Raw genomic sequence first — 13,936 nt, 5'->3', positions numbered from 1 at the left:
CCCCCCTTAGCCAAACAACCACCGCCCGCTCCCACCCCCCTCCCTAACCCCACAAAAATTTTTACTAAAAAATTAACCAGGGGCCTCTTATTAAATTTATGCTGGAGGCCCCTGCCCCTGCCCGGCCATCTCTCAGGGTCCCAATAGTTGGGCCCTTCATCAAGATTGGGGGTGGTAAAAAAGGCAGGTCGCACCCAGGAGAGGGGGGCACCCCTGAGGGCGAACAGGTCTGTGCTAGAGTAACGTAGGTGCATAAAATTCAAATCTAAGATGGAGAGAGAACTAAGTTTTTTCTTTAAGGAAAATAAAGCTATAGACACCTCAGTACAAAACAATTGGGATACAGCTAAGGCAATGATGAGAGGGGTAGCGAGGGCATATATGGTATATAAAAATAAGGGGAAAAGACAACAACGGGAAAGATTAGAAGAGGAATATAAGAGCTTAGAAGTTACACTCCAACAAGATCCACAAAAAGAGAATATCAAGCAATCTATGGATCTGATTAAACACAAACTTAACATTCTAGACAAAGAGAAATTAGCACAACAATTGAGAAACACGAAACAAAATTTTTTTGAAAATGCAAATAAACCGGGCCGGTGGCTCGCATACAAATTGGGAAAACAAAAGGGGAAAAACTGGATTCACGAACTACGAGATGAGGAAGGGAGAATATTCCACCAGGAGGAAAAAAAAAATTATAGCCCAGGAATTTTATGAACGTTTATACAAAGAAGATAGTCAGGCAAGTGTGGAGAAAATGGAGGAATATTTTCAAAGAGCCAAACTACCTAAGGTCACAGAAGATACCAGAAATATGTTAAATGAGGAAATTCGACTATCTGAGGTGATAAAAGCTATTAATGCACAAAAGAATAATAAAGCATCGGGACCCGACGGTCTTCCATCAGAAATTTATAAAGAATTACAAAATATCCTAGCTCAACCCCTAGTGGAGGTATTTAACGCAGTATTAGAAGGCGCAAGGACACCTAAATCTTGGCTAGAGGCAAACATAACCCTTATTCCGAAAGATAACACAGACCATACATTAATCCAAAATTACAGACCCATATCACTTCTTAACTCGGACTACAAGATATTTACATCAATTATAGCGGAACGATTGAAACGATTTCTGAATGATTTCATACACGCAGATCAAAATGGTTTTCTCGCTAAGAGACACACTAAGCACAACATTAGAATAATATTAGATACATTGGAGTACTATGAATTACATAGCGAACAACAGATGGCATTACTTTTCTTAGACGCCCAAAAGGCATTTGACAATGTTAAATGGTCTTTTTTGTGCCAACAGCTTAGCTTTATGAATATGGGAGAAAAATTTATAAATATAATTAGGGCAATTTATGACAATCAGGAAGCAAAAATAATTATTAATGGGGAAGCATCTAGCAAGTTTCAAATTCAAAAGGGAACACGGCAAGGCTGCCCCTTATCACCGTTGCTGTTTATATTGACTCTTGAAGTATTAACGAGAACTATAAGAAACGATCCAAAGATAAAAGGATTAACCATTAAAAAGGAAACCTTTAAATTGCAAGCTTTTGCGGACGATCTGGTTTTTATTATGGAGGATCCATGTCAGACGGGACCAAAGCTATTGGAAGAATTATCTAAATATGGTGAGGTTGCCGGACTGCGAATAAATAGAAATAAGACCAAGATGATTGTTAAAAATATGACCAATAAACAAAAAGGTAATCTGGCCGAAACCACGGATATAGAAATAGTTAAGAAAATAAAATATCTAGGGATTAACATTACGGCTAGATGCACTTCACTCAAAAAGGATAATTATGATAATGTAGTGAACCAAATAAAAGGTGATCTGGATAGATGGGGAAACCTAAAACTCTCATTATTGGGAAGAATCGCTGTCATTAAGATGAATATTCTGCCTAAAATCCTGTTTCTGTTTCAGAATATCCCAATTCAACTCGACTCTAAATTTTTTCGAAATTTGGATAAATTATCACTAAATTTTATTTGGCAAGGGAAAAAACCAAGAATTAAATTGAAATATTTACAAGACACGAAGGAAAATGGGGGTTTTGGATTGCCAGACTGGGAATTATATTACCACGCCGCGGCCCTGAGCTGGATTAGAGAATGGGTAATCTTGAGAAATAGAAGACTATTAACTTTAGAGGGTCACGATTTGCAATATGGCTGGCATGCTTTCCTATGGACGGAGAAACAAGGTCTTTTCTCGCATTTTCAAAGACACCGGATCAGGCAAGCGCTACTTAATACTTGGAAAAATATTAGATCTCACAATTACACCAAAATACCGGTCTGGCTATCCACCCTTGAAGCGATAGTTTACCCAAATCTGTTTGATTTGGGTAACATAATCTCATACAAGGATATTCTGAATGAGGAGGGGGAATTGAAACTTAGGAATGAACTAGAATTACAAGGTATAAAACTCGATTGGTGGGCCTACTTACAAATCCAATCGAGATTTAGGAAGGACAAAAATGAATGGGGGATATATACCTCTGAAACAGCATTGGACAAAATATTATTGGGACCGGACTCTAAACAAATAAGGAATTTTTATAAATTACTTTTGGGATATAAGCTGTTTGAAGAGCAAGTGAAAGACCCCATGTTGACCTGGGCTAACAATTTAGGACATAACATCGACCTAGATACTTGGCAAACAATTTGGGATAGGAATAAAAGGATAACACTGGCCTCATCGTATAAAGAAAATTTATTTAAAATGTTTTACCGATGGCATCTTCCCCCAGCCCGCTTAGCAAAAATGTACACAACAGCATCTCCCAAATGTTGGAAGTGTTCTGAAGAGATAGGCACATACTTCCACACGTGGTGGTCTTGCAGTAAAACACAAAAATTTTGGAGAATGATTTGGATTTGGCTGAAAGAAATATTGAAACAAGATCTGGAGTTTAGTCCAGAATTTTTCTTGTTGGGAATCACGAAAGAGAAATATCCTAAAGATGTGCTATACTTAACGATCCATATTATCACAGCAGCTAGAATATCATTTGCGCAAAAATGGAAAAAGAATGAGATCCCAGGACAAAAAGAGGTTATTAGGAAAATTTGGGATTGCGCTGAAATGGACAAATTAACTTTGGAATTAAAGAATAAAGATCAATCAGACTATTATAGAATTTGGAACAAATTGTATCTTTGGATGGATAAAAAGAAAGGTCTCTATTAGGTTTTACAGACTAGCTCACTGTTTTAAATATTGTGGTATTTCACCGATTTGTAATCTAAGTGTATTTAAGTGTATTTTTGATGTACATATATACATGTATATATATATATTTAAACATTGTAGACAAAAAGGTTTGTCAGCTCGCTGGTACTGTGTCCAATGTTTTTAAATAATAAATTTAATAAAAAAAAAAAAAGTCCAGGAAGATCCAGGAAAGGTAGTCCCATAGATCGGTAGGAGGGTCAAGTCAGAGGGTAGGTGAGTATCTGGACCATCACCCAGCTTCACTGCCACTCAGCCGGGTGAACCCCAGGAACAGGCCACTCCCCATCCTCTCACAATGGGTTGCGACTGTGTTCCCGGGGATGGTCCAGAAAACGCACTCTGGGCGAAGCACACCCCATAGAGCTCCCACCTCTATGGGGCTGCAGATGTAAGACCAAGCCACTCTCCCACCGTGGCTTGCACCCAGGCCCATCTGGTCCTTTGGGGAAAGGAGGGCAGGCAAGAGAGATTATGTGCAGGCAGAAATATGTGCGGGGCAGGAAGTCTAGCTAGGCCGCAAGATGTTGAGTTCCCGTCTGGTACCGGCTGGTCAGTCCAGTCACCCCCATAGTTCCCTCGCCGCACCATCATTCTGGGCATCGTTCCCGGCCGCAACTCCATAGGTCCCCAGTCTACTAGTTGGGGCCGTCCAGAGCGCGGCCTCCCAGAGGTACGGGAGTCCCAGGTCTTCAAAGGGGGGGGATGAGGAGTTGGGAAGCGAAGGGCCACATGGTCGCAGGAATGAGGAGTTGGGAAGCGGAGGGCCTAGCTGTCCGCTGCAACGTCGCTGCCACCGTCGCCGAAGACGCCGACGCCGCCACTCGGTCCAAAAACGAGTCAGAGGAACGCTGTCGGCGAAACGGGCCAAAGGCCCGGAAAACACCGACCACCGAAGCGGGCCGAGTAGGGCCCGAAGACGCTGCCGCCGCCGGCACTACAAGAGGTCCGAAAACGGCCCGAGAGCGGCCCGAAGACATCACCGCTGCCGCCGCCGTCTCCTCCGCCCAGATGATCCGCGGACGTCTCTGCCAAAAACAGCTTGAAGACGCTGACGCCACCAGTAGCGGCCCGAGACGGCCCAAAGCAGCGAGAGAATGTCGGCATCGGCTGCAAACGGTCGAAAACGGCCCGAGAACGGCCCGGAGATGCCACGGCGATGCCACAGACGGCCCGGAGACACCACGGACGGCACATTGCCTGCTTCATTGCCTGTCCACCCTGAACCCCAACACAGAGGGCTCAAAGGCACCTCTGAGGGGCTCCTGGGGGACGCCTAACCATTGGAGTTCACAGAGCTCACCTCGGCACGTCCGCCATCTTGGGAGCAGGGAAAAAACAGGCTTATAGATATTAATATTCCATAGATATTATGTAAGATTACTTAATGAGATCTGTGAAATATATGGGATATGCTGCCCTTTCTTCACTCTAAATACTGTGCTTGGCATGTTCACATGGTTATATGAAAATCTTAAAAGTATAGGCTTTAATTATACCTCCGTTTAAAAAATCAGATTTTTTTTCTAATACCGCTTATGTGCTAATGATGAGATGGTACTGAGTTGTTGTTTTTTTAAAAAAATATTTTTACATACAGAAAAAATGCCAGAAGAATCACCTATGGGCAATGAAAGAGAAAGAACAACAAGATTTATTAGCTTTAGAAGAAATAGAATTGCAGAAAAAAGCTTTACAGTCAGAATGCAACAAAAAACTTGAAGATATGCAACTGGAAGTAGAAACTTTCCAAACAGTAAGTAAAAAAAATGAAATGTTTTTGAACATTTTCAACATTTTGCTTGAAAGTAAAATATAAATTATCAGTTCTCTTAAGGGAATTAAGTCACATAGAAATGTTAAAACTTATTCTGTGGCTATTTGGATATTTCTCTGGAAATATAATGCAAGAAACTTAGAGAAATCATTGGAGGTAGATAATGGTTAGGGAATTTCTTTGATTCAGTTATATATCTGTATAACTATGTTTATTTTATATAACACCAATGCTTTTTGAGTTACTGTTAAGGAATTTGTTGTGCAGAGGTCTCCTTGTGCTACCAAAGAGTTGCACAGACAAGGAAGGGTACTGAGAGCAGCAAGAGTCACGCAAGAGTACACTGAGTTGTAAAAGCAAAAAGTAGTTTACTTATGAGGTGGTGTAAAAACAAAAATGCACAGTCAAAAATAAACAGTCCAGGTCATAAACAATAGCAACAGTCCAAGGAGTAATCCAAACTACAAAGTCTTCTTACCGGTCCAGAGGTCAACACACAGTTCAGTTTTACAACAGTAGTAAACCAGCAGCAGAGCAAAAACAGTAATAGTAGAGATCAGTGAATTCAGAGAGAGAAAGAAGCTACATTCCTAGCTCCCTCTTATGGCCATGAGAACACTTACACACCCATTGGCCAATTAACAACTTAAAGACATAGCATTATGGTTAATATATTTTCAACCCAACATTGTAGGCTAACACCATATGCCTAACAGTTATTTTTGTTTCATTTTTACTTCATTGTATTCTGCTCTGAGGGATGTGGTGGCTCAGTGGGTTAGGACGCTGAGCCTGTCGATCAGAAGGTCGGCAGTTTGGCGGGTTGAATCCCGAGTGCCACGTAACAGAGTGAGCGCCTGTTACTCGTCCCAGCTTCTGCCAACCTAGCAGTTTGAAAGCAAGTAAAAATGCAAGTAGAAAAATAGGGACCACTACGGTGGGAAGGTAACAGCGTTCCGTGCGCCTTTGGCGTCTAGTCATGTCAGCCACATGACCACGGAGACATCCTCAGACAAGCGCTGGCTTTTCAGCTTTGAAACGGAGATGAGCAGTGGCCCCTAGAGTCAGAAACAACTAGCACACATGTGCGGGGGAACCTTTACCTTTATTCTGCTCTGAATGTTTTAATTAGGTATATGATTTAATTAGGTAATATAGTATATGAATATAACATTTGATCTGTCTACAGCACCTAAAACAGTGAAAGAGAACAAGTGAATACAATGCACAGAGAACAATCTCGTGAAATTCCTGTTGTAATTATAGTAACTGTATTTTCTTGGAGAAAATAAAGGACAAATCTGAGAAAAGGGGCAACTCTGAAAGAGATGCATGGTAAACAAATAATTGTTTATAGCTTTGCTTGACAGAAAAATTCACAAACATCACAAAAACTCTACAATATATATATATTTTAATAAAAATATCTAAAATCAGGTAGTATATGTAAATTTATTTTTAAAAGATAATTTGATTTTCCATAAATGTGAAAAACTGCATTAAATGGTACCATTTTTACAATAAATGTTACATACCAAAATAAATGACAAAGGTGTTTTTGAAAAATAAATCAATCTAAAGACACCTTTCTGGAAAAAACTCCTTTATAAAAAAAGGACATGTGGTCACTGTAGTTATCTTTTTTATCTTACTCTTTCCTTTCTTTAATTAGCTTGGTAGCATGCTACAGAAAGTTTTGTGACTTTTCTCCTTGAATTAATTATCAGTATCACTGTTAAAAGTTTTTCTATTTTTGACAAATATTTTGTTTCTTATGATTCTTCTTCTTTCAGTAATTCAGTGGGTGAAAATGATTTTAGTGAATGTGAAATTTTTAACCAGATACAGGAAATTGTATGCCAAAGAGCTAGACATTTCTGAGCCAGTTCACAATGAAGTTATGGTACACATGGAGAAAAACAATTGTGTGCATTTGTTGAGAGAGTTCTAATCTGAGAGGCTTCCTAGTAACATATAGTAACACTCTGAATATGCCTGTTAGGTCCTGGTGATAAACAGTAGCTTGAAGGTGTATTAAGCTAGGAAAGATAACCTTTCTTGTACATGTTTGGAGTTCTGTTGAGAAGTGGGGAGAGAATCAACTACAGTTGCAAGAAAAAGTATGTGAACCCTTTGGGATTACGTGGAGTTTTCCATGAATTGGCCATAAAATGCACTCTAAACGTCATGTAAGTCACAACAAGAGAAAAACACAGTCTGCTTAAAATAATACTACACAAACATTAGCTGTTGTCATGTTTTAATTGAACATAAGATGGAAACATTCACAGTGCAAGGTGGAAAAAGTATGTGAACCTTTGGACTTAATAACTGGTTGACCCTCCTTTGGCAGCAATAACCTCAACCAAACATTTCCTGTAGTTGCAGATCAGACCTGCACAACGATCTGGAGTAATTTTGGACCACTCCTCTTCACAAAACTGTTTCAGTGTAGTAATATTCTTGAGATGTCTGGTGTGAATCGCTCTCTTAAGGTCATGCCACAGCATTTAAATCAGGTTGAGGTCAGGACTCTGACTGGGCCACTCCAGAAGGCGTATTCTGTTCTGTTGAAGCCATTGTTTTGTTGAATTACTTGTATGCTTTGGGTCATTGTCCTGTTGCATCACCCATCCTCTGCGGAGCTTCAGTTGGCGGACAGATGGTCGTACGTTTTCCTGCAAAATGTCCTGATAAACTCTGGAATTCATTTTCCCATCAATGACAACAATCCATCCAGGCCCTGAGGCAGCAAAGCAGCCCCAAACCATGATGCTCCCTCCGCCATGTTTTACAGTGGGGATGAGGTTTTGATGTTGGTGTGCTGTGCCTTTTTTTTCTCCACACATAGTGTTGTGTGTTTTTCCCAAACAACTCAATTTTGGTTTCATCTGTCCACAGTATATTTTGCCAGTGGTGCTGTGGAACATCCAGGTGCTCTTTTGCAAACTTCAGACGTGCTGCAATATTTTTTTTTGGACAGCAATGGCTTCCTCCGTGGTGTCTTCCCATGTACTCCATTCTTGTTTAATGTTTTCCTTGTTGTAGATGCGTCAACAAAAATGTTAGCAAAAATGTTGTAGATGTGTCAACAAAAATGTTAGTTACAGATTTCTGTAGGTCTTTAGCTGACACTCTAGGATTCTTCTTTACCTCATTAAGCATTATGCGCTGTGCTCTTGCAGTCAATTTTACAGGACGACCACGCCTAGGGAGAGTAGCAACAGTGCTAAACTTTATCCATTTGTAGACAGTCTGTCTTACCGTGGACACATGAACATCAAGGCTTTTTGGAGATACTTTTGTAACCCTTTCCAGCTTCATGCAAGTCAACAATTCTTGATCGTAGGTCTTCTGAGAGCTCTTTTCTGCAAGGCATGGTTCACATCAGACATTGCTTCTTGAGACCAATAAACCCAAAACAGGTGTGTATTTTTAAAGGGCAGGACAGCTGTCAGCAACACATCCAATATCATCACACTGATTGGAGTCAAGGTTGGCTCACTCCTGGCTCCAATTAGCTTTTGGAGAAGTCATTAGGCTAGGGGTTCACATACTTTTTCCACCCTGCACTGTGAATGTTTCCATCCTATGTTCAATTAAAACATGACAACAGCCAATGTTTGTGTAGTATTATTTTAAGCAGACTGTGTTTTTCTCTTGTTGTGACTTACATGACGTTTAGAGCACATTTTATGGCCAATTCATGCAAAACTCCACGTAATCCCAAAGGGTTCACATACTTTTTCTTGCAACTGTATATGAAAAGAGCTGGTGCACACATGTGGATGATTTCATCTCTCATATGGAAAATTCTTTTGGCTTTTTTCCTTCATATTTCTGAGTTTTCCTTGCAGTCATTACTATGATAGAGTTTGTGAATTTTACAGTAATCTTCTGCAGAAAATAATTAGTTCATAATAACTTTATACAAAGTGCAATAATTCTAGGTACTTTCCTAGGTTTTGAGTCCAGAAATATTAATTTTATAAAGATCAAACCTATGTAGAACTATCATTTTAACAAGCTAAATGATTTTAGATTTAATTCCATTTCTCAGAATAAACAACATAGTTTATATTTAATTTTTTCATTTAAATTGTTGGAATCTTGTTATGCATAACAAGTAGATAATATTTTAAACATTTTTTAAAAGTCTATTTTATTCATTATATTTTCCACTGATCTTCTTAACAGAGAATTCTTGAGCTGGAAAGTTCCCTTATGAAGTGTCCTCAAAATGATAAAAGCCGGTTGGAAGAACTGGCTGCTCAAATAGATTCAGACAAAGATGAGCACAGTAAAAAAATAGCTAATATGACTGAAAAACATAAAAAAGAAATTGAATACGTGAAGGAGCAAGAACAGCAACATTGGGAAGAACAATTTAACCTATTAACCCAGCAGCAGCAATCAGAAATGGAGAAACTGAGGAAACATTGCGAAGAAGAAACGGCTAAGCTGTTAAAAGAAAAAGAGGCTATATTTCATGCTCATATAGAAGAAATGAATGAAAAAACTTTAGAAAAGCTTGATGTGAAACAAACAGAGCTAGAAGCACTTTCATCTGAGTTATCAGATGCTCTGAATAGCCGTCAAAATCTTGAACAATATATTTCTAAGTTAAAAGAGGATGCAAATAAAGCAAAGGTGGAGTTTGAAGCCAAACTTGATCAGCAAAGGAATAATCATAAGGAACAAGTTGAAGCTATTTTTAAAGACCAGGAAATAATTGAGAAATCACTTAAAGAAGAAATTATTCAACTCAAACAATTCTTGGAAGCAAAAGAGAAGGGTGAAGAAGAATCAGAGCAGAAAAAAATGAAAGAAACTTTAGGAAAAGCTGAGTCACAATGTGAAAGCATGTTTACAGAATTAGATGTTTTATGTCAGTCCAGGGAAGATAATGCAAGTATTTATGACAACAAGTTTAAAAATTTGCAAGAGAAATTGGAAGTTATAAAGGATAAAAAGTCAAAACGTGAAGAACAGGTTGTAGAAACTGAAACCCAGCTACAGGAAGTCAAAACTGAGTTAGATTTTCAGACATCCCAGGTAAATGATCTTAAATGTGAATTAGAAGACGAAAAGAGAAAAAATATAGAAAACATCTCATCTCTGACAGAAAAGTATGAATCACAGTTAAGAAACCTTGGAGGAGAGATCAGTCAGTTAAAAAGTCATTGTTGTACTGGCAAGGAAAGTGAAATTGGACAAATAAAGCATCTCCTGAATCAACAAACTGAAAAGTATAAGCAGCAGTTATCAATCACAGGTGAAGCAATTAGTGCTTTAAGGGATGAATATGAGCTCAAGTTAAAGCAGCAAGAGACAGAAACAGAGGAAGCTATAGAAAAAGTAAAAAATGTGCAGGAAGCATTTAAGCAAAAACTTTCAGAACGAGAAACAAAACTAAAAAGTGAGATTGAGAGCAACCAGTTGGAGTTTAGTCAGAAAGAGAAGCAGCTCACTTCAAAAATGCTGGAAATGGCTCACGCCAGTTCACTTGGAATAAATGATGCTGTTTCAAAACTGGAGATGAATCAGGAGGAACGACTAAAAAGCATGGCTGAAGCTCACAAACAAGAAGTGGATGAAGTTGTACTTCTTTGGGGAAAGAAACTAAAACAACAGGTTGAGGAACTTCAGGAAAAACATGAAATGGAATTGCAAGAAAAAGAACAGAAAATAAGAGACCTGAAAGAAAGATTGGCCATCTTTGATGCTGAAAGAGAAGGGAATAATGCAGAGATTACCTGTATAAAGGACGAACATATAAAGAAAGACAAAATTATACATGAACTTCAAGAACAACTGCAACAGACATTAGCACAAGTGAATCTTTTGACACAAAAAGAAAGTGATTTAAAGAAACAACTTGTAAAATTAGAGAATGATCTTAGTTTTTCTTTGAAAGAGAAAATAACAGTACAGGAACAGCTCAATGAGATAAAGATAATAGAAGAAAAAAAGAAATATGACATTGTGGAACTGGCAGATAAATTGAAACTGTCTGATGCTGAATACCAAGCCTTGAAGCTGTCACATCTTAAAGAACAGGAGAATTATGAGACAAATTTAGAAGGGTGGCAAAATGAGTTTCGACAAAAACATGCTGAATTTGAAAATTTCAGGAGAGATACAATTACACAACTCTCTGATTACCAGCAAAAAGCAGAAGCTTTATTGAAAATAAAAATTGGTGAACTGATTAAACAATGCAATGAAAAAATTTCTTCAATAACAGTTAAAATTGCTTACTGTCAGCAACAGACAATAAAAATTAAAGAAGGCATATTAATTAAAATTGATCAAGTTCCAGACCTAAAAGTTCAACTTGAACAATTAACAGAGAATAATGTAACTTTAAACAGTAGTTTACAGGAGTCAAAAAAGCATTTGGAGGAAAAAGAACACTTAATAATGTCTATGAAAGCAGATATAGATAAACTTCTAACAGAAAAAGAACTATTGGAAAAAGAAAGTTCTCTCCAGCAGCAAACGGCAAAAGAGAAGGAATCTTGTATCACAGAGCTGAAGAAAGAATTATCTGAGTATAGTAATATTGTTACTTCAATGAGGGAGGAGCTAAATGAGAAAAAAGCAGAAATCACAGATCTCAGCAAGCTTATTAGTGAATTGAACCTCAGACTTGAAAAGAGCATATCAGAAAAAGAAGCTGCTACAATGATGTTAAACAAGCAACACAGAGAAAACCAACTGCAGTTACTGAATGAGATGGAAGTACTATCTTCCAAAGTTGAATCATTGAGTGAAGAAAAAGCTACTGCCCTGAAACAGGCAGACCACTGGATGAACAAAATGTCAGAATGGAAGAAGAAAGCTCAGTTGAGATTTACACAAAATTACAATATTATTAAGGAATTACAAAGCAAGATTGAACTGAGTAATAACCAAGCTAGTGAAAAAGAAGAAGAACTGAATAGAATAAAGGAAGAGCATGATAAACAAACCAAACAGGTAGAACATTTAAAAAGTTTAATGGAACAAAAGCAGGTCAGAAAAGAAAAACAGGAATCTGATTTGGTTGCTGAGATAAAAATTCATACAGCGAGAATTGCTGAATTAGAAGAGTATATTGCTCGGAAAACAAAGGAAAATGATTATTTAATGGAAGAATGTAAAGCGTACCATGAACAAGACAGTGAGCAAAAAGAAATGGCACAACAACTTCAACAGGCTCAGGAGGCACTAGTAGACAAGGATGACAAGCTGAAGGAGATGGAACAAAATGTCCTCACTTTTGAGGAGAAAATGCAGGCTATGGAAATTGTCCTGGAAGAAAAATCAAAAGAATTTGAAGGAATAAAACTGGCTCTATTGAAAACCAAAGAAGAAGAATTAAAGGCTTTAGAAGAAAGACTTGCTTCAGAAGCAACTTCTAAAATAGCAGATCTGAAAAAAAAGGCTGAACACAAAATTGCTTCTATTAAAAGACAGTTGACGACTCAGATGGAAGAGAAAGAGCAGCAAAATAAGCTACAGAAAAAATTGCAAGAAAAAGAAAAGAAAATTATGTCTTTAGAAGAAAAGATTAAATCAATAGACTCAGATTTAGAAAAAGAATTGATACAGAAAGTAGAAACAATAAAGGTTTCTGCAGAGCAAGATAAAGTCATTGCTTTAGAGAATATGCAACAGATGTATGATTTAAAAATTGATATTTTAAAAAAGGATTTATTGGATAAGGAAATATTACTTGAGAAGTATAGTGAGGAAGCAAATATGTGTAATATTTCAAAGATGAAGGCTCAGGAGCAACAAGAGGAACTTCTTAAAAGTGCTCAAGAAGATAAAAATAGAATTAAAAATCTTCAACAAGAACTTGAGGAACAAATCAAGAAACAGGCTTCATTACATGAACAACATACCAAGTATGAGAGTGAATTAAGAAATATCAAAGTCGAATTGAAAAACAAGGAAGAAAAAGAACAAAATATGGAGATTGCAATTAAAGACTTAGAAAAAAAGCTTCAAAAAAGGGAGGAAAAAGGACAGTCTTTACAACAAAAGACAGACCATTTTGGTGAGGATTTTATGAAAGAGAGAGAACAACAGAGGATTGAGATGGAAAATAGGATTACAGAATATAATGAGAAATTAAACAGTCTGCAAGAGCAGTTAGATGAACGAAGTGGCCTTATAAAAACTCTGGAAGAAAATATAGAAGAAAAGACTAAATCAGTGTTTGAACTTCAGAAGATGGTTAATGAGATGCAGATGCAACAGAAAGATTTGCAAGCTACACTGAAACAGACAGAGCAAGAGAAACAGGAACAGCACAGAGATTTGATTAAGCTTCAGAAGGATTTGCGAACCCTGCGAAAAGAACATCAGCAAGAGCTGGAAATTATGAAGAAAGAATCTAGAGAAGAAATGGAACAAAAAATAAAGTAAGTTATCATTAAGTAACTGCTAACTAATGAAATGTATGTAGAGTAAAACTGAATGAAATAAAGTTTATGATCAACATTATTTTCAATATATATATTCCCATTTCCTGCAAATTAGAACTGTCTATTTGCTTTAGATCAAGTCAAAAATTTGAACTTCACAAGTTCAGATAAAAACCAGAAATTATGGTTACTTAAAAACTTATATTTCTAATTCATATTATATAAAGAAGCACATAAGGAAGTAAAAGACTAATTCAACCTTCAGCTTATGAGGTAAGATATAATAGTAGGAATGTAATGAGTGCATATATAGTCTGTTTTCAGTAATTAATCATTTAAGATGTATGTTTAAGATGCTATATTTAAGATTGTTGGATATCAATTTATAGTTCACACCTAAATATATTTACCTACAAGTTATAATCTAATTACATTGTTCCTAGATTGTTCCTACATACATATGAATATAAT

The 13,936-nt window shown here is 37.3% G+C and overlaps 1 protein-coding gene across 2 annotated transcripts in view; it reads left to right on the top strand.

The window, feature by feature from the left end:
• Positions 1-13,936, top strand: part of GOLGA4 (golgin A4) — a 97,677-nt gene that overhangs the window by 60,435 nt on the left and 23,306 nt on the right. For both annotated transcript variants that reach the window (XM_083377250.1, XM_083377249.1), the window contains 2 exons: positions 4,872-5,027; positions 9,246-13,462. In XM_083377250.1, coding sequence (XP_083233376.1) covers positions 4,872-5,027; positions 9,246-13,462 — 4,373 coding nt within the window. The remainder of the gene's footprint in view (positions 1-4,871; positions 5,028-9,245; positions 13,463-13,936) is intronic.

Source organism: Vipera ursinii (assembly GCF_947247035.1).
Source record: "Vipera ursinii genome assembly, chromosome: Z".
Lineage (NCBI taxonomy): Eukaryota > Metazoa > Chordata > Lepidosauria > Squamata > Viperidae > Vipera > Vipera ursinii.
Note: the sequence above shows the minus strand (reverse complement) of the source record. Positions and strands in the feature narration are given on the sequence as shown.